The sequence below is a fragment of the Dendrobates tinctorius genome, unplaced genomic scaffold (genome assembly GCF_039654945.1).
Source record: "Dendrobates tinctorius isolate UK_male_01 unplaced genomic scaffold, ASM3965494v1 ptg000095l, whole genome shotgun sequence".
NCBI lineage: Eukaryota > Metazoa > Chordata > Amphibia > Anura > Dendrobatidae > Dendrobates > Dendrobates tinctorius.
Window position 1 is genome coordinate 10,538,344 of NW_027361763.1, and position 27,221 is coordinate 10,565,564.

The 27,221-nt window shown below is 45.5% G+C and overlaps 1 protein-coding gene across 1 annotated transcript in view; it reads left to right on the forward strand.

Annotated features, from left to right (window-relative positions):
• The first annotated feature begins 591 nt into the window (after positions 1-591).
• ADRA1D (adrenoceptor alpha 1D) overlaps positions 592-27,221 on the forward strand; it is a 178,717-nt gene continuing 152,087 nt past the window's right edge. Inside the window, exon 1 of the mRNA XM_073586720.1 lies at positions 592-2,049. Coding sequence (XP_073442821.1) covers positions 1,107-2,049 — 943 coding nt within the window. The 5' untranslated portion in view covers positions 592-1,106. The remainder of the gene's footprint in view (positions 2,050-27,221) is intronic.

The window sequence follows — 27,221 nt, forward strand, 5'->3', positions numbered from 1 at the left end:
TGAGCCAGACACAATGTCCCCAGGAGCCAGACATCAGGAGTCATCTCCCTCTCATGGTCTCTGGTCGGTGATGTTACATGTGCATCAGTCTCCAGCTTCCTTGATGGGACTACAACTCACAGCATGTCTTCACAGTCAGGTTAGCTGTCGATCTCCAGCTGTAGAGATTCAGAATTCCTGTTTTCGGCGCGTCTACACCACAGATGTTGTAAAGGCATGCTGGGACCTGTGGTTCCATAAGATTTGAAAATAGATCAATAGGCAAAACCAGATCTACCAAACAACAGGACTGGAATAGCAGCAACTAGAAAAAGTGCCTGGAGGTGGAGAAGAAAAAGAGAAAAAAAAAAAAAAAACCCTGAACATAAGCATTCCTAATGACTTTGGAAAACATGGGCTATCATTAGCAGGAACATTAGATTTAGCAATAACAAAGGATCTATCTGAGCAGGTTAAATGGGATCAGATGTTGTATCTAAAAGAGAAAAAAAAGGAAAATATTTACAAAAAAAGAAAATACAAAAGTAACAAAAACACAGGCCCGCTGCTGACCTCTAGTGGCGACTGAGCAGAATGCAAGAACCGTGCAAATGACTGAGAGTAGCAGCTATCAAAGCAGGAGAGGGGAGGAGACCTGGCTGCACAAGTGAAGGCTTCCAATCCTTATCCATGCAATCTGAGTTTTTTTGCAAAGCTTCTCTGAGCTGCTGAGCCCTGGTAGTAGCCTGAGCAGCTGTCATGGAGAGTGGAGTCAGCTAGGAAGCAGCAGGGCTCTTGCACCCAGTTGGAGTTTGGAGCATCATTAGGTTCACACTAGGGAGGAGCTGCTGCTGCTGCTGTTGATTCAGACAAGTAGCTGCTTCAGACACAATGTCATGCATGGGAGGTGCATCACGCTGCAAAAGTTTCTCATGAGTTCCTGTGCCTCCTCAATCTCAGCCTGGCAAAGGCAGAAGCTCTGCTGGGGCATGTGGGACCAAGGAGTGCGAGCAAAGATGGGACTGTGTGGAGATGTCATGGTAAAGACACCATGCTTGAGCCTTCTCCTTCTTCTTCTTCTGCAAAGAGTCTGAGACCTTCTTACATGGAGAGGAGACTGAATTAACATGACTTTATTCATCAATGAAAGCTTGTGCAACCGATCAGAAAAGCAGGACCACCTGCTAGGCAATGGGACTGTCAATGGGACCGTCAACGGGACCGCTCTGGTTGATGGCTTGGACCTTCAGGCATTGAGTGTTGGCATTGTCTTGGCTGTTTTTATCTTGTTTGCCATTGTGGGGAACATCATGGTCATCCTGTCAGTGGCATGCAACAGGCAACTGCAGACTGTGACCAATTACTTCATCATCAACCTGGCCATTGCTGACCTTCTGCTCAGTACCACGGTGCTGCCTTTCTCTGCCACTCTGGAGGTTCTGGGGTTTTGGGTTTTTGGAAGGATCTTCTGTGACATCTGGGCAGCTGTGGATGTCCTCTGCTGTACTGCCTCTATTATGAGTCTTTGTATTATATCCATTGACAGGTATGTAGGGGTTAAGTACTCTCTGAAATACCCGACGATCATGACTGAGAAGAAGGCTGTGGTCATTCTCATCATTTTGTGGGTTTCTTCCATGGTCATCTCCATTGGACCTCTTCTAGGATGGAAGGAGCCTCCACCAGAGGATGACAGCCAATGCACCATCACTGAGGAGCCCGGCTATGCTCTGTTCTCCTCGCTCTGTTCTTTCTACCTGCCATTATTGGTCATTCTCATCATGTATTTCAAAGTCTACATTGTTGCCAGAAGGACCACGAAGAGCTTAGAGGCTGGGGTCAAGAGGGAAAGGAATAAGTCTGTGGAAGTTGTCCTGAGGATCCATTGCAGAAGTAGTGTCATGGGGGAGTCACATTCCAGCTCCAGGTCTAAGGGACATACCTTCAGGAGTTCATTATCTGTCAGACTCATCAAATTCTCCAGGGAGAAGAAAGCGGCCAAGACACTGGCTATAGTGGTGGGGGTATTTATTCTGTGCTGGCTGCCCTTCTTCATTGTGCTGCCTCTAGGTAAGTCGCCTCAGGGCTCTTGGTCAACCCCTGTATCAGCAATGTATGAGCACTGGCACTGCCACTGTAGCTGAGCACCGGCACTGCCACTGTGCATAACCAAGTGACTTGTAGAAAATGTGAATATTGTTTAACATCGATTGGTAAAGTGCATTATGTTACTTTTAGTTACATCACAGGGTTCATACATTCGGGTACTATGTTACTATCTATACATACATCTATCAGTTACATACATTCAACTATATATATTGTAGGGTTCATACATTCACGTACACATAACAGGGTTCATACATTCACGTACACATAACAGGGTTCATACATTCACGTACACATAACAGGGTTCATATATTCACCTATACATAACAGGGTTCATATATTCACCTACACATAACAGAGATCATATATTCACCTACACATAACAGGGTTCATATATTCACCTATACATAACAGGGTTCATATATTCACCTACACATAACAGAGATCATATATTCACCTGTACATAACAGGGTTAATACATTCACCTATACATAACAAAGTTCATATATTCACCTATACATAACAGGGTTCATACATTCACCTATACATAACAGGGTTAATATATTCACCTACACATAACAGGGTTCATACATTCACCTATACATAACAGGGTTCACATATTCACCTACACATAACAGGGTTCATACATTCACCTATACATAACAAGGTTAATATATTCACCTATACATAACAGAGTTAATATATTCACCTATATATAACAGGGTTCATACATTCACCTACACATAACAAGGTTAATATATTCACCTACACATAACAGGGTTCATATATTCACCTACACATAACAGGGTTCATATATTCACCTACACATAACAGGGTTCATATATTCACCTACACATAACAGGGTTCATACATTCACCTACACATAACAAGGTTAATATATTCACCTATTCATAACAAGGTTAATATATTCACCTATTCATAACAGGGTTCATATATTCACCTATTCATAACAAGGTTCATATATTCACCTATATATAACAGGGTTCATATATTCACCTATATATAACAGGGTTCATATATTCACCTATATATAACAGGGTTCATATATTCATTTATTTATAACAGGGTTCATATATTCACCTACACATAACAGTGTTCATATATTCACCTACCCATAACAGGGTTCATACATTCACCTATACATAACAGGGTTCATATATTCACCTATACATAACAGGGTTCATACATTCACCTACACATAACAAGGTTCATACATTCACCTACACATAACAAGGTTCATACATTCACCTATACAGAACAGGGTTCATACATTCACCTACCCATAACAGGGTTCATACATTCACCTATACATAACAGGGTTCATATATTCACCTATACATAACAGGGTTCATACATTCACCTACACATAACAAGGTTCATACATTCACCTACACATAACAAGGTTCATACATTCACCTATACATAACAGGGTTCATACATTCACCTACACATAACAGGGTTCATATATTCACCTGTACATAACAGGGTTCATACATTCACCTATTCATAACAGGGTTCATACACTCACCGGTACATAACAGGGTTCATACATTCACCTGTACATAACAGGGTTCATACATTCACCTGTACATAACAGGGTTCATACATTCACCTGTACATAACAGGGTTCATACACTCACCTATACATAACAGGGTTCATACATTCACCTACACATAACAGGGTTCATATATTCACCTGTACATAACAGGGTTCATATATTCACCTGTACATAACAGGGTTCATACATTCACCTACACATAACAGGGTTCATACACTCACCTGTACATAACAGGGTTCATATATTCACCTACACATAACAGGGTTCATATATTCACCTGTACATAACAGGGTTCATATATTCACCTGTACGTAACAGGGTTCATACATTCACCTACACATAACAGGGTTCATATATTCACCTATATATAACAGGGTTCATATATTCACCTACACATAACAGGGTTCATACACTCACCTGTACATAACAGGGTTCATACACTCACCTACACATAACAGGGTTCATATATTCACCTACACATAACAGGGTTCATATATTCACCTATATATAACAGGGTTCACATATTCACCTACACATAACAGGGTTCATATATTCACCTACACATAACAGGGTTCATACACTCACCTACACATAACAGGGTTCATACATTCACCTACACATAACAGGGTTCATACATTCACCTACACATAACAGGGTTCATACATTCACCTACACATAACAGGGTTCATACATTCACCTGTACATAACAGGGTTCATACACTCACCTGTACATAACAGGGTTCATACATTCACCTACACATAACAGGGTTCATACATTCACCTATACATATCAGGGTTCTTATATTCACCTACACATAACAGGGTTCATACATTCACCTACACATAACAGGGGTCATACAATCACCTACACATAGCAGGGTTCATATATTCACCTATATATAACAGGGTTCACATATTCACCTACACATAACAGGGTTCATATATTCACCTACACATAACAGGGTTCATACACTCACCTACACATAACAGGGTTCATACATTCACCTACACATAACAGGGTTCATACATTCACCTACACATAACAGGGTTCATACATTCACCTATATATAACAGGGTTCATACACTCACCTGTACATAACAGGGTTCATACACTCACCTGTACATAACAGGGTTCATACATTCACCTACACATAACAGGGTTCATACATTCACCTATACATATCAGGGTTCTTATATTCACCTACACATAACAGGGTTCATACATTCACCTACACATAGCAGGGTTCATACATTCACCTACACATAACAGGGTTCATATATTCACCTACACATAGCAGGGTTCATACATGCACCTGTACATAACAGGGTTCATACATTCACCTACACATAGCAGGGTTCATACACTCATCTGTACATAAAGGGGTTCATACATTCACCTATACATAACAGGGTTCATACATTCACCTACACATAGCAGGGTTCATACATTCACCTACACATAACAGGGGTCATACAATCACCTACACATAGCAGGGTTCATACATTCACCTACACATAACAGGGTTCATACATTCACCTACACATAACAGGGGTCATACAATCACCTACACATAGCAGGGTTCATATATTCACCTATATATAACAGGGTTCATACATTCACCTACACATAACAGGGTTCATACATTCACCTACACATAACAGGGTTCATATATTCACCTATATATAACAGGGTTCATACATTCACCTACACATAACAGGGTTCATACATTCACCTACACATAACAGGGTTCATATATTCACCTATATATAACAGGGTTCATACATTCACCTACACATAACAGGGTTCATACATTCACCTACACATAACAGGGTTCATACATTCACCTACACATAACAGGGTTCATACATTCACCTATATATAACAGGGTTCATACATTCACCTATACATAACAGGGTTCATACATTCACCTACACATAACAGGGTTCATACATTCACCTACACATAACAGGGTTCATACATTCACCTATACATAACAGGGTTCATACATTCACCTATACATAACAGGGTTCATACATTCACCTACACATAACAGGGTTCATACATTCACCTACACATAACAGGGTTCATACATTCACCTACACATAACAGGGTTCATACATTCACCTATACATAACAGGGTTCATACATTCACCTATACATAACAGGGTTCATACATTCACCTATACATAACAGGGTTCATACATTCACCTACACATAACAGGGTTCATACATTCACCTATATATAACAGGGTTCATACATTCACCTACACATAACAGGGTTCATACATTTACCTACACATAACAGGGTTCATACATTCACCTACACATAACAGGGTTCATACATTCACCTATATATAACAGGGTTCATACATTCACCTACACATAACAGGGTTCATACATTCACCTACACATAACAGGGTTCATACATTCACCTACACATAACAGGGTTCATACATTCACCTATATATAACAGGGTTCATACATTCACCTACACATAACAGGGTTCATACATTCACCTACACATAACAGGGTTCATACATTCACCTATATATAACAGGGTTCATACATTCACCTATATATAACAGGGTTCATACATTCACCTACACATAACAGGGTTCATACATTCACCTACACATAACAGGGTTCATACATTCACCTACACATAACAGGGTTCATACATTCACCTACACATAACAGGGTTCAAATAGTTATCTATACATCCCAGGGTTCTGTGGGCCAGGTGACAAACTCCTCTCCGCTACATGTGCAGGTCCTTGTGGGGGTTGTTCTGCTGGACCTGCACGTTGGTTCGGCGTTCTTGTATGTTATGAAGTCTTGATTTTGCTATGATTTACAAATATGTAACATCCAGAATTATACAAGTTGATAAGAACTGAGTTTGTCAAATACTGAAGAGTACTCTGCCAGTTAAATGTAGCAGTGCCGAGTTTGTCTTATATGTTTAGAGCTGGGTTTTTCCGGTGTGTTACTGCTGGGTTTGTTACATGTAGCAGTGCTGAGTTGGCTTGTTCAGTCCTGTCATGCTATCAGGATGTAGTTTTAAGGTAACAGATAAAACTTCTACATTTTTTAATCAGAATACATAAAGACATTCTAGAGATACAGGACACATCCAGCTCTGCTACATCTGCATCTGTTGCGCTCTTTTTCCTGTTAATCCATTAATCTGTTTCTTTTCATCCTATCCCAGCAATATAATGGAGATACTGAACATGGACTGTGCTGCCCTGAGAGATCAGAGCAGGAGATTATTTAAAAACAGAGACTGTCACTTTAAGAGCAGCGGAGAAATGGACACACAGATGTAGCAGTGCTGATCTTGTTGTTTGGTCCTGATTATAAGGATTTCATGTGGAGTTTTCTTCTCCCATTATGTAACTCAAACAATATAAACGATGTGCTGTCATGGGATGAAAAAAGAGGACAAATGCGGCTCTGCTACATCATTATGCGGGCTGTAGAATGCTGCTAACTCTAATGGGAAGAGCCCGGTGACATCTTCATTACGTCTTTACCTTCCTTCTTATGTTTATAGATTGTAACGCTATATTATATTATAAAATTACTGGTTTTGCTTTTACAACTTACAGATGTAGCTGAGCCGAGGATGTTATATGACTGAACTCATGGCAATATCACACTGCCGGTAATCCTAACATCTTCCCACATTGCAGGTAGCCCCAAATGAAAAACTTAGCTCTGCTACATCCATAGAGATAGAATGGTGTAGTATGAGACAGATAGTGATGGATGGATGGATAGATGGATGGATAGATGGATGGATAGATGGATAGATAGATGATAGACAGACAGACAGATAGATATAGGTAGATAGATAGACAGATAGACAGATAGATAGACGGAAAGATGGATAGACAGACAGATAGGCAGATAGATAGATACAAAAATCAAAAAGCAGCCCCAAAAAGACGAAACCTCATACTATGATCCGAAAAATGAAGGCAGCACTCCAAAGGGAAAAATTACAAAGTGGTTGATTATAATAATAATAATAAATTTTATTTCTATAGCGCCGACATATTCCGCAGCACTTTACATTTCAGAGGGGATTTGTACAGACAATAGACATTACAGCATAACAATAATCACATAGATCATAACAGATACCAAGAGGAATGAGGGCCCTGCTCGCAAGCTTACAGTCTCTGAGTAAAAAAGGGGAGACACGAAAGGTGGGTGGTAACAGTTGGCCCATGTGCAACATTTCGGTCCCAAGTGTGGCCCTTTCTCAAGCATTGTGTCAGTCTACACTGTGCTTCTGGCATTGTGTTCATTGCAAGGAGGTCCCGGAGGAACAAACCGTCAATTCTGCCCATTACTGGAGCACAGCTATGAGACCTTGGCTCATTAAGGGGTAAAAAAAAGCTTCAGTGCTAAGAACACCGTTTCGCCCTTTGATTATGGAATAGTGAGCCTGTGCCTATAATTATGAGCCTGTGAAAGGACGTGGAGCGACGGACGTGCTGTTTTTGTTCTCCTCCCCTACCGCCACCTTACAAGCCGCCTTTATGTCAGGTCTATGTCATCACTGATCCGGGATACACAGTCAGCCTGCCTGGCACATGCAAAGGTTGTCTGCTACTCCTGGCAACTAAGGGTGGCACAGAGCAGCGGGTAGGCGGGTGACGCTAATCTCAAGGAGGAGGGGGGCAAAGGATTTAATTTATTTGTGAATATCACGTGCGCTGGATTCTGGGTATGTGTCTAAAGCTATAGATAGAACAGTGAAGGAAATAAGTATTTGATCCCTGATGTTGTAAGTTTTCACACTGACAAAGATATGAACAGTCTATAATTTTAAGGGTAGGTTAATTTTAACTTTGTGCGATAGAATATCAAAAAAAAAATCAGGAAATCACATTGTATAAATTACATAAATGTATTTGCATTTTGCAGTGAGAAATAAGTATTTGATCCCTCTGGCAAACAAGAATTGAACTTGGTGGCAAAACCCTTGTTGGCAGGCACAGCAGTCAGACGTGTGTTGTAGCTGATGATGAGGCTTGCGCACATGTCAGGAGGAGTTTTGGTCCACTCCTCTTTGCAGATCATCTCTAAATCATTAAGATTTTGAGACTGTCGTTTGGCAACTCTGAGCTTCAACTCCGTCCATAAGTTTTCTATGGGATTAAGGTCTGGAGACTGGTAGGCCACTCCATGACCTTAATGTGCCTCTTTTTGAGCCACTCCTTTGTTGCCTTGGCTGTATGTTTTGGGGCATTTTCTTTCTGGAACATCCAGCCATGACCCATTTTTAATGTCCTGGCGGAGGGAAGGAGGTTGTCACTCAGGATTTTATGGTACATGGCTCCATCCATTCTCCCATTGATGCGGTGAAGTAGTCGTGTTCCCTTAGCAGAGAAACACCCCCAAAATATGTTTCCACCTCCATGCTTGACAGTGGGGACGGTGTTCTTTGGGTCATAGGCAGCATTTTTCTTCCTTCAAACACGGCGAGGTGAGTTCATGCCAAAGACCTCAATTTTTGCCTCCTCTGACCACAGCACCTTCTCCCAGTCACTCAGAGAATCATCTAGGTGTCCATTGGCAAACTTCAGATGGGCCTGCACATGTGCCTTCTTAAGCAGGGGGACCTTGCAGCACTGCAGGATTTTAAACCTTTACGGCGTTATGTGTTAACAATGGTTTTCTTGGTGACTGTGGTCCCAGCTGCCTTGAGATCATTAACAAGTTCCCCCCGTGTAGTTTTAGGCTGATCTCTCACCTTCCTCATGATCAAGGATACCCGACGGGGTGAGATTTTGCATGGTGCCCCAGATCGATGTCGATTCACAGTCATTTTGTATTTCCTCCATTTTCTTACTACTTACATTTGATAGTCTATCTCTCACTGATAAAGTTAACCTACCCTTAAAATTATAAACTGTTCATGTCTTTGTCAGTGGGAAAACTTACAAAATCAGCAAGGGATCAAATACTTATTTCCTTCATTGTAGATAGATAGATAATACATAGACAGTCAACCTTTGAGAAGCTCATAGTGTCCTAGGGACTTAACATGTTGCACAAGAAATGGGTCAATAAATTATCCCACATTTTTGTATGTTTGTAGCGCTGCCTATTTTACTTCCGCTATGCACATATTTACGTGGGTTGCAAACCTGTGACTGGGTGGAAAACACGTCACAACCACTGGGTGCCATATCTGGACACATATGATGTAAATATCTCCCAGCAGAGTATTGGAAAATCATGATTTTTTAAATTTTTTTGTTCAAAGATGGTCATCTCCTGCTGCCCTTCTCAGAATATGTCCAGCCAAGCGGAAAAGTACCGTAATAAAGTGCTCATCAGTTTTACCGAGTCGGCACCAAACTGTGAACCTAAATATAGGGAGGAGGACATAACATTCCCAAAGTGCTTGGTGAGGATGGAATCCCTGTGCTTTCTGCGTACAGTGCTGAGGACAACCCTCCGTGTATTGTAGGTGGCAGGGAAAACTTGAAAAAAATCTCATTTCATTCCTAATTATGATGGCCGGAAGGGATTAAAGTTACACCAGTCCTGATGTCCAAATTGTGCCCTCAGACGCTGTTCCCATGATAGGGCATGTATCTCCGGATTTGTGTCATATTTCTTGGTCTCCACCAGTGAGTAAGAGATGTCACAGAATAGTAGTAAGGGATTTCTTGTATGTTAGTAATTCGTAATAAGACATTTGAGTGCGTTCTCCTAGTGCCAAGCGCCACCCCCGAATGCCAACTGCGATGAGCTCATACAATATGCACCCATGCCCCGGGGTAAAGAGGCGGCACTTCGTCAGTTTATAGGTTACGAGCATTCCTGACTGGTAAAGTATAATGATTATTACAACCATGGACGTGACGCTGACAGCTCCTGGTATTAGTCAGTTACTGTGTGTGTCTGCTGCCGTAACCTGACATCTCATACCTTGGGAAACATTCACAAATTCAATCACTGCCATCAGAAAATCATACTGTCCTCTATCTACAAGAATGCAATTACTATAGTACTGTCCTCAATGTGGAATAATATAACTACTATAATACTGCCCTTATGTACAAGAATATAACTATTATAATACTGCCCCTATGTACAAGAATATAACTATTATAATACTGCCCCTATGTACAAGAATATAACTACTATAATACTGCCCCTATGTACAAGAATATAACTACTATAATACTGCTCCTATGTACAAGAATATAACTACTATAATACTGCTCCTATGTACAAGAATATAAGTACTATAATACTGCCCCATGTACAAGAATATAACTACTATAATACTGCTCCCTATGTACAAGAATATAACTACTATAATACTGCCCCTATGTAAAAGAATATAACTACTATAATACTGCCCCTATGTACAAGAATATAACTACTATAATACTGCTCCTATGTACAAGAATATAACTACTATAATACTGCCCCTATGTACAAGAATATAACTACTATAATACTGCTCCTATGTACAAGAATATAACTACTATAATACTGCTCCTATGTACAAGAATATAACTACTATAATACTGCTCCTATGTACAAGAATATAACTACTATAATACTGCTCCTATGTACAAGAATATAACTACTATAATACTGCCTCTATGTACAAGAATATAACTACTATAATACTGCTCCTATGTACAAGAATATAACTACTATAATACTGCTCTTATGTACAAGAATATAACTACTATAATACTGCTCCTATGTACAAGAATATAACTACTATAATACTGCTCTTATGTACATAGGAGCAATATGATATTAGTTATATTCTTTTACAGAGGGTGCAGTATTTTAGTTCTTGTAAATAGGAGCAGTATTATAGTAGTTATATTCTTGTATATAGGGGGCATTATTATAGTAGTTATATTCTTGTACATAGGGCAGTATTATAGTAGTTATATTCTTGTACATAGGGGACTGTATTATAGTAGTTATATTCTTGTACATAGCGGACTGTATTATAGTAGTTATATTCTTGTACATAGGGGCAGTATTATAGTAGTTATATTCTTGTACATAGGGGACCGTATTATAGTAGTTATATTCTTGTACATAGGAGCAGTATTATAGTAGTTATATTCTTGTACATAGGGGACCGTATTATAGTAGTTATATTCTTGTACATAGGAGGCAGTATTATAGTAGTTATATTCTTGTACATAGGGGCAATTTTTATTGTATAAAACCAACAAATACAATTAAAATAAACAGAATTCTTCCTTAATACAAAACAAATTCTCATGAATGCATCAGACAATAATTATAGAACTAAATTAATACATTAGGAATAATGGTAACTTAGAGTTCACTCCTGTGGAAGGAAGAATATGAAATAAACACTTTTAGTAACACGGTCATGTTATTATCCCACAGACACATTCCTCCACAGTTTCTCATTACTCTGACTTTTCTTTATCTCTATCGCTCTTATCCATCTGAGCTCGGACAGTATCTTTGTGGCTGCGGTGACGGGATGGAAGGGCTCGCTGTGGAGAGACACTCGGGTTCTCATGTGCCAGTGGTAATACTTAATGGTGGTAATGATCAGGTACATTGTCCCCCTGTCGATGTTATTGTCAGTGGATGGGACACCATAGACAATGTCAGGGTAATTCAGGGACAGCAGTCTGGGGATTTTCAGCTTGGTCGATACTTCCGTCCATATTTCCCTACCTCCCCAGCAATCACAAATAAAATGCTCCATGGTTTCCTCCTGCTGACAACCAAGGGGACAGTTCCGATCCAAAACACTTAAATATTTTAAGTTCCCCCTCACAAAGAGCTTCCCATGTAGCGACAGCCAAGCAATGTCAAAAAACTTTGCTGGAAGTCGCCTCCCGTTGAGGAACCGGAGACTGTCCTGAAGGGTCCTGGTGGCACAATCTCTTAGGGCCAGTGGAGAGTAGAAGAAAGTCCTACATATATGAGCACACAGATCTTTCCTCGTATTACTCTCAATGTAGGACTTCTCCAGTCCCCACCTCCTAACACACTTCAGACCATATTCCAGATACTGGGGGAGGTGGTCACCTGTCCATCTCCTCCTCTTGAGACTGCCGCCTCGCACCCAAGATTCCGCAAAAGGCAATATCCAATACCTGATACTATTCGCCCACAGGGAGCTACTGTTTGAATCCATGCTCCCAAAATTTACTTTCAGAAACAAGGAGTCAAAGAAAACCCTTGGATTTAACATATCCAGCCCGCCCTCACTCCGCCGTAGGTACGTTATTCCCCTCTTTATCAGGTTCATCCTGTTCCCCCACAAGAGCTGGAAGAACAGGCTGAGGAGCCTCGCCGAGAAGGATTCTGGCAAAGGAAAAACGACAGAGACATACAAGAAGACGGGGACCAGGTACGTCTTCAACATAGCAACCCTTTCTCTGTAAGTCAGCCTCCAGTTCTTCCATCGCTGAACCTTTGCATTTCCGGTCTCCAATTTTTCCTCCCAATTTAGGCTGGCATTATCTTCCCTCCCAAATTTAACCCCTAAGATCTTAATATGGGTGGAGGCCTTAACAAACTGCGGCAGATCAAAGTCTGGGTCAGATTGCAATGTCCACAGAGCTTGTCTCTTCTCAAGGTTGACCAGAGACCCGGAGGCCTCTGAGTAACTTCTGATGGCCGCAGACAACATCTGCACCTCATGAGGATTAGATATCACAAGCGTCACATCATCCGCGTAGGCAACCACCTTCAGAGGCAAGCAGTGGGGGACCGGCACCCCCCAAAAGTTACACTCCTGCAGTGACCTCAGAAACGGGTCTATGGCAAAAACATACAGGAGTGGACTCAGCGGGCAGCCCTGTCTCACCCCCGCCTCAACTCCAAAAGTGCCACCCTGCCAACCATTAATCAGAGGAAAGCTCACCGCCTCTCTGTACAAAGTCTTCAGCCAATCCACAAATTGTCCTGGAATACCGTACTTTGACAAAGTGGCCCACAGATAATCATGATCCACTCTGTCAAAGGCTTTAGCCTGGTCCAGACTGACAACATATCTCCCACACCGCAGAGCTTTACATCTCTCAAACATCTCCCGTATCGAGATGACCATTCCAGAGATGTTCCGCCCTTTTACCGTGCCAAACTGAGAGCCTACCAACAGTGCTGAGGACAAACAGACTAACCTAGAAAACAGGATCTTCGCCAGAATCTTCCTGTCAACATTCAAGAGGGCAATTGGCCTCCAGTTCTTGATGTCGCTCGGCTCCTTACCTTTAGACAGCAGAATTAATGAGGACACTTTCATGGATGGAGGCATCAGGTGATTTTCTAGACAATTTTTGTAAACATCCACAAGAATTGGAGACAGGAGGTCTCTGAATATCTTATAAAATTCTGCTGTTATACCATCCGGACCTGGTGCCTTCTTCAGATGTAACTTATCAATGGCCTCCTTAACCTCCTCCACCGTTAATTCTGCTGTCAAAGGAGAAAAGTCCAGATCATTAGTATCAGGCGTTGGAGTTGCCTCCAAGAATTGAGTCATTTTATGTTTATCCAAAGCCTTCCTCTGAAACAAGTCAGTATAATAAGATTTCACAACCCCCAGGATACCCTCCCGAGATTCCTGCAATACACCCTGGGAGTCAATGAGACCTGTGACCAAATTATTGGCCACCCGCTCCCGGCAATTCTCAAAGGGATCAGGTGCCCCTAAGACCCCATAATCCCGTTCAAGAACCAAGGAGGTATACCTGCTGTACTGATACTGCCTTATCTCAGATTTCAACCGGTCGATCTTATCTTTGTTACCCCCGCCCTCCGAATAGAGTGACTCCAATTCTTTGCGCAGCCTTAGGTACTGGCTATACTTACTCCTGCCCTTCTTAACTGACAGTCTCTTCAAGAGGTATCTGATATCATCCTTGACGTCCTCCCACCAGTCGGCCATGTTGTCATAGAAGTCCACTCTCTGTAGATGACCCTGCAAAAGGGAGTGGACACAACTCTGGACAGAGACATCATGGAGGAGGCTGGAATTGAGTCTCCATAACCCCCTACCAACATCAGCTCGCTTAGTGGCCCCCAGGCAGAAATATAGGGCAAGATGGTCTGAGTATGGGACGACTCTCTCACTCATGGCACCAATGACTTCCATGGGACTTACAAAAGCCAGATCTATTCTACTGCCTCTATTGGAGCAGGAATAGGTTAATTTTGGCTTTTGTCCTCCCCGTTTAAAGACGTCCCCTAATCCGGCCTGCAGGACTATGTTATTCAAGATCCTACCATCCCTCGTCACGGTTCTACCTGAGGAGCTGTCACCTGATGTCAGTATGGCATTAAAGTCCCCCGCCATTATCACTGGAAGAGAGGTGAACAGATAAGGCTTGACATCATTAAATAACTGTATCCTGTCAGTCACCGTCTGTGGCCCATAGATGTTAATAAGCCTAAGTCGCCTCCCATGGACAGTGACTTCCAGGACCAGACACCTTCCCATAACCACCTCCGTCATCCTATGTACTGTCACATCCCTGGTGTTAAACAGAATGGCGACCCCGGCGTACGACTCCACAGCCAGTGACCAAAAAGAGGGACCAGACCGCCATTCCCTCTCAGCCTCCCTCATGAGCCCCTGAGTCGTCAGCCGCGTCTCCTGCAGAAAGTGGACATCTGCATCCAGGTATCGGAGATGGTCATAGACAGCGTGCCTCGTCCTCCTTACCTTAATGCTGTTCACATTACTGGATGTTATTTTTAATGAGAAATCCGCCATCACAATGCCACAACAGAGGAGCAGAGATGTAAAAGCCGCCATCATAAGTCTGGGTCACAGATGTTCTGACTACCACCAGTCTCCATATCAGACTGTATCTCAGTGTCAGCAAGTACGGGCTTCCGTTTTGTAGGGGGATCGTCCGCTACGTCCCTGTCATACTCAGTCTCTATTCTTTTTATCTCTTCCTCCAAGTCCCCATCAGACTCAGACAAAACATCAAACTTATTGGACACGACCATCACACCTGCCGAACTCTGGACTTTTTTCCTGCCACCCTGGCTAGTGACATACTCCTCCTCAGGTTTACGGGAGGCCTTGTCCTTTTTTTCCTTTTTACCTGATTACAGCCACTTTCTTCAGCTAGAGATGGTGATACTGAAGAGGTGGCTACATGTGGCTGCTGGACCTGAGGGACGACCTCCATGCTCCCCTCTGTACAAAGCTGCTCAGATGTTACCTGAGCGGACCCCTGGTGGACCTCTGACCTGGTCAGTACTGTCCCTGACATTAAAGCCTCCTCCTCCTGAGCCTCTGTCCCTGTCACTAACTCCTCATCAGGAAGGAGCTTGCATATATTGTGCCAAGCATCAGGACAGTCCCTGTGAGGGTGGCCGTTCTCCCCACTGAGATTGCACTTGATGTTCTGGCAATCTGCCGCTAAGTGGCCAACTTCCCCGCACAGGCTGCACTTTACCACGGTACAGGTGTTTGCCTGGTGACCCACTTTACCACACTTAAAACACTTTCGTGGCTGCCCAGGGTAGAAGCAAACCCCCTTCTCCCTCCCGATAAAGAAGGAGTTGGGTAAGTGAGCCGTGATATTGTTGTGCTGGCGCAATTTCACCAGCACCTTCCATCCACCGGTCCATATACCGTCCTCATCCCTGTTTTTGGTGAGGTCGGAGACAAGGTCACAATGCCTCCAGAGCCACACCACAATGTCCTGCGGGGGAACAGCCTCATTCCAAAAGATGATGTTAACCGTGGCGGTATCCGGCTTAGATATTGGAATGAAGCTGAACTTATTCCAGCCATCAGCGTCCCTGAACTTGGGGAAATTGGCCCAGAATCTGTCCAGATCAGACATAAGCTTAAAGCTGATATCATAGCCCTGTCTGTCTGGCAGATTGATGACCGCCAAGATATTAACTGGCGCAAACCCCATCTGGCGGCACAGAAGCTCTCTGACTACCAGCCTCCTGTCCGGCAGGTCCTCCTTGGCACCTCTGTGCCTGAACCGCACCACATTCCTCCTTTTGAAAGCCTGCCCGGTGTAATTGGCGCTGGAGGTAAAGGATGGAGCGCCGCGGCTCCAAACATTACTGGGAGGGACCTGTGGGGCCACACTGGGCTGACTGACAGGGCGAGGGTCTGCAGCGGAGGGGCCTGTTGCACCTTGTGTGCTCGAAACCAAAGGGGGGAAATCACAGACATTTTGCACATTATTATCATCATCATCATCAATCTCAATAACATCATCAGGATGCGCAATGTCCACCACAGTCTCTGCACCCCCTTCAGCCCCCAACCCCACATGAACAGTATCAATATACCCAGAATTATTGCTCTCCTGGACACCAACAGTAGATGCAGTCTCATGTCCACTGTCTTGCTGTTGTGCTGGGCATGCTGGGACTTGTGGTACCGCTGGGATCTGAGTCTCTTGCTCCTGCTTGGGGTCTGCCGCAGGTAGTTGCAGCTGCTGGTGCAGTATCTGACCCTCCTTAAAACAGAAGCTAGCGGGCTGCAGCACCGGCCGTACCTGCTGCCGGGTCCCACCTGGGACAATGTCTGTGCGGGAACCAGCAGAGTCCTGCGTGCAGGACCTAAACCGCTCCTGGTTCCTATATGTCTCTGTCAGGGGCCCCATCCTCGCCAGCACACAGTCTATGTCCCGCACCACAGTCGCCAGCTCTACCCCCAGTGCATTCAGTCTCTGGTCATATACAGAGTGATCCCCAGGATTAGCAGCCTTCAACTTGTAAATACAGTCAATTTCCATTTGCAGAAGATTCCTTTGCTGCTGCAACTCACCCATCCTCCTGACCAGTCCTGGTATCTCCTCTGCCAGCTGTAGCTCTGGGGCTCGCGGCGGCTCCTTCTGGGGTCTTGCTTTAGGGGTTGACACGTTGGTTTTTAATGTCGCTGGTTTTGTGGCTCCAGCATCCGCAACACTTTTACCGCTGCCATCAGCCTGCAACCTCGTGCGTCCAGAGCTCGCCATGCTGGTCACCACATGTCCCAGCTGAAGGTTCTCCTGGAGTGTTTGCTTCTCCAGAGATGTCCGTCTCTGTCTGCCTGGAGTGAGCTGCACACCTGAAGCTGGTGATGGACTCTGCCTCACCTTCTGTGCACCCACCTGCCCTCCAGCACTCAGGTTCTCAGCAGAAGATGCCTTCTGGGATTTCCTTCCAGGCTCTGGACACTGTTTGCCTTGACTGGCCGACTGTTTAACTGCACCATCCTTGCACACAGACAAAACTTTCTCTTGTTTCTTTCCTGTGCTGAACTTCAACACAGGATCTTTCTCCATGCTGCTGGGACTTCCATTCTGAGGTTTATTTCCAGCAGAGGCAACTCTGGGATTTCCATCCACATGAGAAGGATGGGAGTTTCCTCCCAGTGTAGGCCTGGAAGCCTGGGCCTTGCTTGGGGAGCTTCCCCGCCCAGGGTGGCCCCTCCCTGGGCTTGCTCCAGACATCAGGAGAACCACTGACACACAACCTCACAGCTAGGGGCAGTATTATAGTAGTTATATTCTTGTACATAGGAGCAGAATTATATTTTTGTACATAGTGGCAGTATTATAGTAGTTATATTCCTGTACATAGGGGCAGTATTATAGTAGTTATATTCTTGTACATAGGGGCAGTATTATAGTAATTATATTCTTGTACATGGGGAGCAGTGTTATAGTAGTTATTCTTGTACAGAGGGCAGCATTATAGTAGTTGTATTGTTATATATAGGGGCAGTATTATAGTAGTCATATTCTTGTGCATAGGAGCAGTATTATAGTAGTTATATTCTTGTACATAGTAGCAGTATTAGAGTAGTTATATTCTTGTACATAGGGGCAGTATTATAGTAGTTATATTCTTGTACATAGGGCAGTATTATAGTAGTTATATTCTTGTACATAGGGGCAGTATTATAGTAGTTATATTCTTGTACATAGGACCAGTATTATAGTAGTTATATTCTTGTACATAGGGGCAGTATTATAGTAGTTATATTCTTGTACATAGGGGCAGTATTATAGTAGTTATATTCTTGTACATAGGGCAGTATTATAGTAGTTATATTCTTGTACATAGGGGGCAATTTTTATTATAAAAACCAAACATAAATACAATACAATGAAACAAAAATCATCCAGCATTACAAAACACAAGTCACTTAGGTTATATATACACAGCACTAAATAATCAGATCATATTCATAAATAAATTGAAGTGTCCACACCTGAGGAGGGGGAAAAAAATAAATAAATAAATCACATTTCCTAACTGAATTTTACGTTCCTCCATAACGTAATGTTTCTCGGACTCCTTCCAACTTCCAGTGATTTTATCCACGGGAGTTCTGACATAACCTGGTTAGCCGCAGCGGTATGATGGAATGGCTCATTGTGCAGTGACACCCGGGTTCTCATGTGCCAGTGATAGTATTTTATGACACTGATTATAATGTACATTGTGTCCCTGTCGATGTTACTAACAGTGGAGGGGACACCAGAGATTATGTCAGGGTACTTTAGGGTCCGCAGTCTGGGGATTTTTAGATTATCTGACACTTCCTCCCAGATCTTCCTCCCTCCCCAGCAATCACATATAAAGTGCTCCATAGTCTCCTCCTGCTGACAACCAAGGGGACAATTCCGATCAGAGACACACAGATGTTTTAGGTTCCCTCTGACAAAGAGCCGACTATGCAGTGAAAGCCATGTGACATCAAACAGTTTAGGAGGAAGTTGTTTCCCATTTAGGAACCTAAGGCTTTCCTGCAGGGTGGTGGTGACAATCTCTCAGGGTCAGGGGAGAGTAGAAGGAACTCCTACATACACGAGCATACAGGTCTCTTCTCATACTGCTCTCAATATAAAACCTCTCCAGTCCCCACCTCTTAACACACTTCAGACCGTAGTCCTGATACTGGGGGAGGTGGCCACCTGTCCATCTCCTCTTGAGACTGCCGCCTCGCACCCAAGATTCTGCAAAAGGCAATATCCAGTACCTATACTATTTACCCACAGGGAGCTACTGTTTGAATCCATGTTCCCAAAATTAACCTTTAGAAACAAGGAGTCAAAGAAAACCCTTGGATTCAACATATCCAGCCCACCCTATCTCCGCCGTAGGTGCATTATTCCCCTCTTTATTAGGTTCAACCTATTCCCCCACAAGAGCTGGAAGAACAGGCTGAAGAGCCTCGCTGAGAAAGATTCTGGCAAAGGGAAAATGACAGAGACATACAAGAAAACGGGGACCAGGTAAGTCAACATTGTGACCCTTTCTCTGTAGGTCAGCCTCCAGTTATTCCATCACTGAACCTTTGCATTTTCGGTTTCCAGTTTCTCCTCCCAATTTAGCGCGGCATTATCATCCCTCCCAAATTTAACCCCTAAGATCTTAATATGGGTGGAGGCCTTAACAAACTGCGGCAGATCAAAGCTGGGCTCAGTATCTAATGTCCACAGAGCTTGGCTCTTTTCAAGGTTGACCAGAGACCCAGAGGCCTCTGAGTAGCTTCTGATGGACGCAGATAACATCTGCACCTCCCGAGTATTGGATATCACTAACGTCACATCATCCACATAGGCAACAACATTCAGAGGCAGGCAGTGGGGGACCGGCACCCCCTGAAAATCACACTCCTGCAGTGACCTCAGAATCTGGTCTAGGGCAAAAACATACAGGAGCGAACTCAGTGGGCAGCCCTGCCTCACCCCTGCCCCAACTCCAAAAGTGTCACCCTACCAACCATTAATCAGAGAAAAGCTCACCGCCTCTCTGCACAATGTCTTCAGCCAATCCAGAAATTGTCCCGGAATACCGTACTTTGACAAAGTGGCCCACAGGTAGTCATGATCAACCCTGTCAAAGGCTTTAGCCTGGTCCAGACTAACAACATATCTCCCACACCGGAGAGCTTTACATCTCAAACATCTCCCGTATCGAGATGACTGCTCCAGAGATGTTACGCCCTTTTACTGTGCCAAACTGAGAGCGTGCCAACAGTGCCGGGAACAAACAGACTAACCTAGAAAACAGGATCTTTGCTAGAATATTCCTGTCAACATTCAAGAGGGCAATTGGTCTCCAGTTCTTGATGTCGCTCGGCTCCTTACCTTTAGACAGCAGAATTAATGAGGACACTCTCATGGATGGAGGCATCAGGTGATTGTCTAGACAATTTCTATACACATCCACGAGGATTGGAGCCTGGAGGTCTCTGAATTTCTTATAAAATTCTGCTGTTATACCATCCGGACCTGGTGCCTTCTTCAGATATAATTTATCAATAGCATCCTTAACTTCCTCCACCGTTAATTCTGCTGTCAAAGGAGAAAAGTCCAGATCATTAGTATCAGGCACTGCAGTTGCCTCCAAGAATTGAGCCATCTTATCTTTATCCAAAACTTTCCTCTGAAACAAGTCAGCATAGTAAGATCTCACCACCTCCAGGATACCCTCCCGTGAATCCTGCAATACACCCTGGGAGTCAATGAAACCATGACCATTTATTTGGCCACCCTCTCCCTGCAATTCTCAAAGGGATCAGGGGCCCCTAAGGACCCATAATCCCGCTCAAGAACCAGGGAGGTATACCTGCTGTACCGATACTGCCTTATCTCAGATTTCAGCTGGTCGATCTTCACTTTGTCATCCCCACCCGCCGAATACAGTGACTCCAATTCTTTGCGCTGCTTTAGGTACTGGCTGTATTTATTCCTCCCTTTATTAACTGACAGTCTCTTTAAGAGGAATCTGATATCCTCCTTGACGTCCTCCCACCAGTCAGTCATGTTGTCATAGAAATCAACCCTGTCTAAATGAAGCTGGATAAGGGAGTGAACACGACTCTGAACATAGGCATCATCCAGGATACTGGAATTGAGCTTCCACAACCCTTTACCAATGTCCGGACGGTTTGAGGTCCCCAGAGAGAAGCACAAGGTGAGGTGATCACAGTAAGCGACAACCTTCTCACTCAGGGCACTGACAGCCTCAGTAGGACTCACAAAAGCAAAATCTATCCTACTGCTCCTGTTGGAACATGAATACGTGAATTTTGGCTGTCGACCACGCTGAGTGAAAACGTCAGTCAGTCCTGCCTGCATTATGATGTTATGTAGGACCTTACAGTCCCTGGTCACTGCCCTGCCTGAGGAGCTGTCACCTGATGTCAGTATGGCATTAAAGTCCCCCCCTGCCATCACCACTGGAAGAGAAGTGAAGAGGTAAGACTTGACGTCATTAAACAGCTGGATCCTGTCAATCACTGTCTGTGGCCCATAGATGTTAATAAGCCGGAGTCGCCTAACATGGATAGTGACTTCCAGGACCAGACATCTTCCCATGACCACCTCCGTCATCCTACGCACAGTCACATCATTGGTGTTAAACAGGACAGCGACCCCAGCGTAAGGCTCCACAGCCAGTGACCAGAAAGAAGGACCGGACCGCCATTCCCTCTCAGCCTCTCTCATAAGCCCCAGAGATGTCAGTTGTGTCTCCTGCAGGAAGATGACATCTGTGTCCAGATATTTGAGATGTTCATACACCGCATGTCTCATCCTCCTCATCTTAATGCTATTCACATTACTTGAGGTCACTGTCAATGAGAACCCCGCCATCACAACACAATATAGAAGGAGCAGAGTAACAGCCATCATCATGAGTCAGAGATGTTCTGTCCACCACCGGTGTCCATGTCAGAGTCTACCTGAGGGTCTACAGATAAGGGCTTCCGCTTTGGTGGAGGATGGTCCTCTATGTCCCTGTCACACTCAGCATCAATTTTCCTCAACTCTTTCTCATAATCGTCATCATTAGACTCAGATAAAACTCCATACTTGTTGGACACGACCATCACTCCTGCAGAATTCTGAACCTTCTTACTAACACTCTGACAAGTGTCATATTCTGCCTCAGGTTTACGGGAGGATGTGTTCTTTTTCTTCCTTTTATTATTATTAATGCTCCAGTCATCAGATACAGACAGTGATGCTGAAGGGGGGGCTAACTGAGGCTGCTGGACCTGATGGATGACCTCCATGTTCCCCTCTGCACCCTGCTTCTCTGGTGCTGCCTGAGTGGACTCCTGGTGGGCATATGAGCTGGTCAGCATCTCTCCTGACATTAACTCCTCCTCCCCATGTGTCCCTGCCACCACATCCTCATCCTCCTGAGCCTCTGCCCCTGCCATCACAAACTCATCAGGGAAGACTCTGCAGATGTTGTGCCAGGCGACTGGACAGTCCCTGTGAGGGTGGCCCTTCTTACCACAGAGGTTGCACCTGACGTCCCGGCAGTCTGCAGCGACATGGCCGATTGCCACACACAGACTGAACTTCACCACAGTACAGGCGTTAGCCAGATGACCTTTCCCACCACATTTAAAGCACTTTCTGGGTTGCCCGGGATAATAACATCTTCCCTTCTCCCTCTCAATGAAGAAGGAATTGGGTAAGTGGGCAGTGATGTTATCACATTGCCGCAATTTTACCAAGACTCGCCACCCCATTGTCCAGATACCATCCTCATCTCTGACCTTGGTGAGTCCAGAGACGAGGTCACAGTGTCTCCGGAGCCACACCTCGATGTCCTGTGGAGGAACGGCCTCATTCCAGAAGGTGATGTTTACTGTGACAGTGTCCGGCCTGGAGATAGGAACCAATACAAACTTATTCCAGCCCTCAGCATCTCTGAACTTGGGGTAATTGGCCCAGAATCTGTCCAGGTCAGACATGAGCTTGAAGCTGAACTCATAGACCTGCCTGTCCTGAAGATTAGAGACCGCCAGTATCTCATTTACCACAAACCCCATCTGGAAGCAGAGCAGCTCTCTCACCACATACCTGCGCTGTGGCAGATCCTCTTTGGCACCTATGTATTTAAACCGCACCACATTAATACGTTTGAATGTCTGGCCGGTATACCTTGTGCTGGAAGTGAAGGATGGGGCACCACGGCTCCAGGCATTCCTGGGGGGCACCTGCCGGGTCACACTGGGCTGACTGACAGGGAGAGGGCCTGCAGCAGGGGAGGCTGTCACACCTTGTGGACTAGATGGCAAAGGGGGATAATCACACATATCATGCACATTATCATGAGCAGCATCACTATCATCAGACAGTGCGACGTCCATTACAGAATGTTAAACCCCTCCAACCCCCGACCCCAGGGACACAGCATCACCAGTCACAGTCTGTGCCTCAGCCTCCGCCTCATCAGCACAAACACTCTCACATATACTGTCCTGCTCCTGTGTAGGGCACTCTGGGACCTGTGGTGCCTCTGCTTAAGTCTGAAGTGCGTGCTCTTGTTCACACTCGGCTGCCTCAGCCGCATCAGCACAAACAGTCTCACGTATACTGTCCTGCTCCTGTGTGGGGCACTCTGGGACCTGTGGTGCCTCAGATGGAGTCTGAATTGTATGCTCCTGTGTGGGGAGGAGGACTCCCATAGGGTGACTGGACCGGAACTAAGGGGATCACCATCAGTGTTCCTGAAGAAACGACATCGGGGGGCAACAAAGGGAGAGAGACGACTGAAGGTTGCCGGGCGACTGAGGGCGGGGCAGGGATAAAAGGAGCATGGGGCGTGCTCAGGAGGCAGTTGGCAGAGAGGCTGACAAGGGACAAGACTCCGTGCTTGACAGAGGAAAACAGTGTAACGGGCGTAGTGGTGTTGAGAGGCCAGCAGGGGTCTGTGAAGGGTAAGCGACCGACTGACCGTCAAGTTACGTGTGCCCGACCCCCACCGGGAACTGCCCGTCATTCACGTTCAGAAACAGCTGGGCTCGCTCTCCCTCGCCACGTCACGGCTGGTCCGCGACCCCCAGCCGCTGCTGTAACTGCGAACCAACAGGCGTTGGCGGCCTGGACACTACCTCCCTGTCTCCGCCCACGGCTGCGGCCCTTCCATCACCGGCCTCAGTCAACACCTTCTCGCCGTCGGCGACAGCAGAGGCCCATGCCCCATCCACAAAGGGACCCTGAGCAAAGGCTGGTCAACGGTCACCTGAGTGACTGCGACATTCCTGTGCACTGGGGACTAGAGCCGACTCAGATTCCTTTAGGGCCTGTTGCGCCCCAACAGTACAGATTCTTCAGGGCCTGTTGCGCCCCAACAGCACAGATCCTTCAGGGACTCTTGCGCCCCAACAGCATAGATTCTTCAGGGCCTGTTGTGCCCCAACAGCAACGATCCTTTAGGGCCTGTCAAGCCCAATCATCCCTGGATATCGAGGTGCCAGGGTAGAGGCATCAGCGACCTCTACGCGGCCACGTTTGTGTTCCTGAAAGACCCCTGGAAGGATAAGTTTACTATAGGAAATAAGGACCCATAGTTTGGCCATACGTGGCCTATAGCACCCAGACAAACCGGATTAGTTGCATTTATAATAGGAAAGTGTTGTTAATATTGTTGGGTCCCTGCGTGGACCGGTTGTTGTTGACCCCTTTTGTTTGCTCAAAATAGCCCGGCGGCTACAATTAATAAAAGTTAATTTTACAAACCACACTCAGTCTCGTGTCTTGTCACTGCATCCTGAGAACCTGCTGTACCATACACTTGGCGTAGTCGGCAGGATACAGGCTCTGAGCACGGACAGTGGTGCCCCAGATCAGGGCAGAGCTGTGAGCTCTACAAATAATGAGGGTCCTCGTTCCAGCATTTCATTGGGGGCCATGCTGAACAACCTGCCTAGATTTTCTGGCTCCAATACTATGCTATGGAGCTGGACAGAGCGGATGCGGGGGCTCTTTCGAATGCACCCAATGACCCCTGATCTGGAAGCCGAAATGGCTCTCATTGCACTAGAAGGGGAGGTGAGGAGGTCAGTGATGTTGAAACCTCCGGGACACCGTAACACTTTGACAAAGTTTTACAGATAGTAGAACAGACCCATAGGGACCCAACTAATGTGGGAGAGTTAAGGACCCGTTTGTTCAGTCGGATGCAGGGAGAGGGGGAGACAATCACTCGGTATATGAATGTCCTCCAAGAATTGCATACAGCCATTGAAAGAAAGGACGGGCTAGGGGTAGGACCTGTTGACATTACCCTACGCGCCCTACTGGTGACTGGACTGCGAGAACCATTAATAAAGCAGGCATTACGGGAACAGATCAGAATGAATCCCCGAATAGACTTTTCAGAAGTGGGAAGTCAGGCCCGGGCTCGAGAGCAAGAGCAGGGGATGGCGGTCCCCATGGGGAAGATACGAGGGGTGGAGGCCTCCGTGAACGCAGTCGAGATACCTCAATGGGTGGAGGAGATGAAGCAAAAGTTGAAGAATATTAAGGGCGAGTTGGTCGAAGTAAAGAGAAGAACTGAGACCGGGACTGGACAACCTAGCTTTAACCCCGGCCCATGGGGATCACGCCCCACGCGGAGTGACCAGTCTGCACTGGCCCGGTGTTATGAGTGTGGAGAACCAGGCCACTTCACCCGAGAGTGTCCATGGCATGGGAGATTCCCACCCCGGCGGCCATTAAACTAAAGGGCTCCGGGCTGGGGGGACACCGCTCGGAGCCGAAAACCACAACTAGGGGTGGTGGAAGTCCTGAAGATTTGGTAGCAAAATGTCCGGTGGTTTGGGCAGAAGTGGATACGGGGTCGCAAGTAACCACGATGCCCATAACGTACTTTCAACAACACTTCCCGGAGGCAGCAAGACCTCAAATGGGGGCCCATGATCAGACTAGTAGCTGCCAATCAACTGCCGGTCCCAGTTGCCGGGGTGGTGTGGGTGCAGGTGACGTTGTGCAGTAAGTCCCTTGGTCGCAGAGGGGTGGTACTGACTCATGGAGAGACTGATAAACAGCACCCGTCACCCTAAGCATGAATATTCTGCGAGAGTTCGGCAACCTACTGCTCAATGATCCTACACAGAAGATTCTGAAGCAGTGGAGGTCTCGCACAGCTCAGAGACAGATATTCCAGCAGCTGGTGCGGGGAGCGCGGGTACATCAGGACTGCCAGGAAGGCGAGGCTCTGGGCAAGGTCATCGCGCCAGCGGCCCCCCTGCTTGTGTTACCTCATGGGCAGACTGTGGTGGCCCTGCCAATTCGAGCCCCGATACCCTTGGAGGGCGTGGAAGTACAGGTGGAGCCGTGCCACTCGGAGCGCTTACCTCCTGGCATACTGGTGGCCCGTTCCCTGGATACCATGCAAAAAGGGACCGTCCTGGTGCGCTGCGTCAACCTTGAAGACCGAGACACCGTTCTGAAAGCACGGACTGAACTGGCCAAACTAGTAAATCCTTTAGAGGAAGTGCTGACAGCTCCTGCGGTTCAATTTCGAGTACACTCCGAGGATCCTTGGGAAGTAACGATTGAAACCCTACAGGCCACCGAAGTCTCGGCTCAGGAGAAGGGTCGAAATATTCTGGAGCAGATGCAAGCTGAGCTTTCCAGGTTAAATTCAGCCCAACTCTCACAGATAAAAACATTGCTTGGACAGTATGATGAAGTATTTGCTAGTCATGAGGAAGATTTTGGGTGTACCACCGCCATCACTCATGAAATTCCCACAGCAGGAGCAGCCCC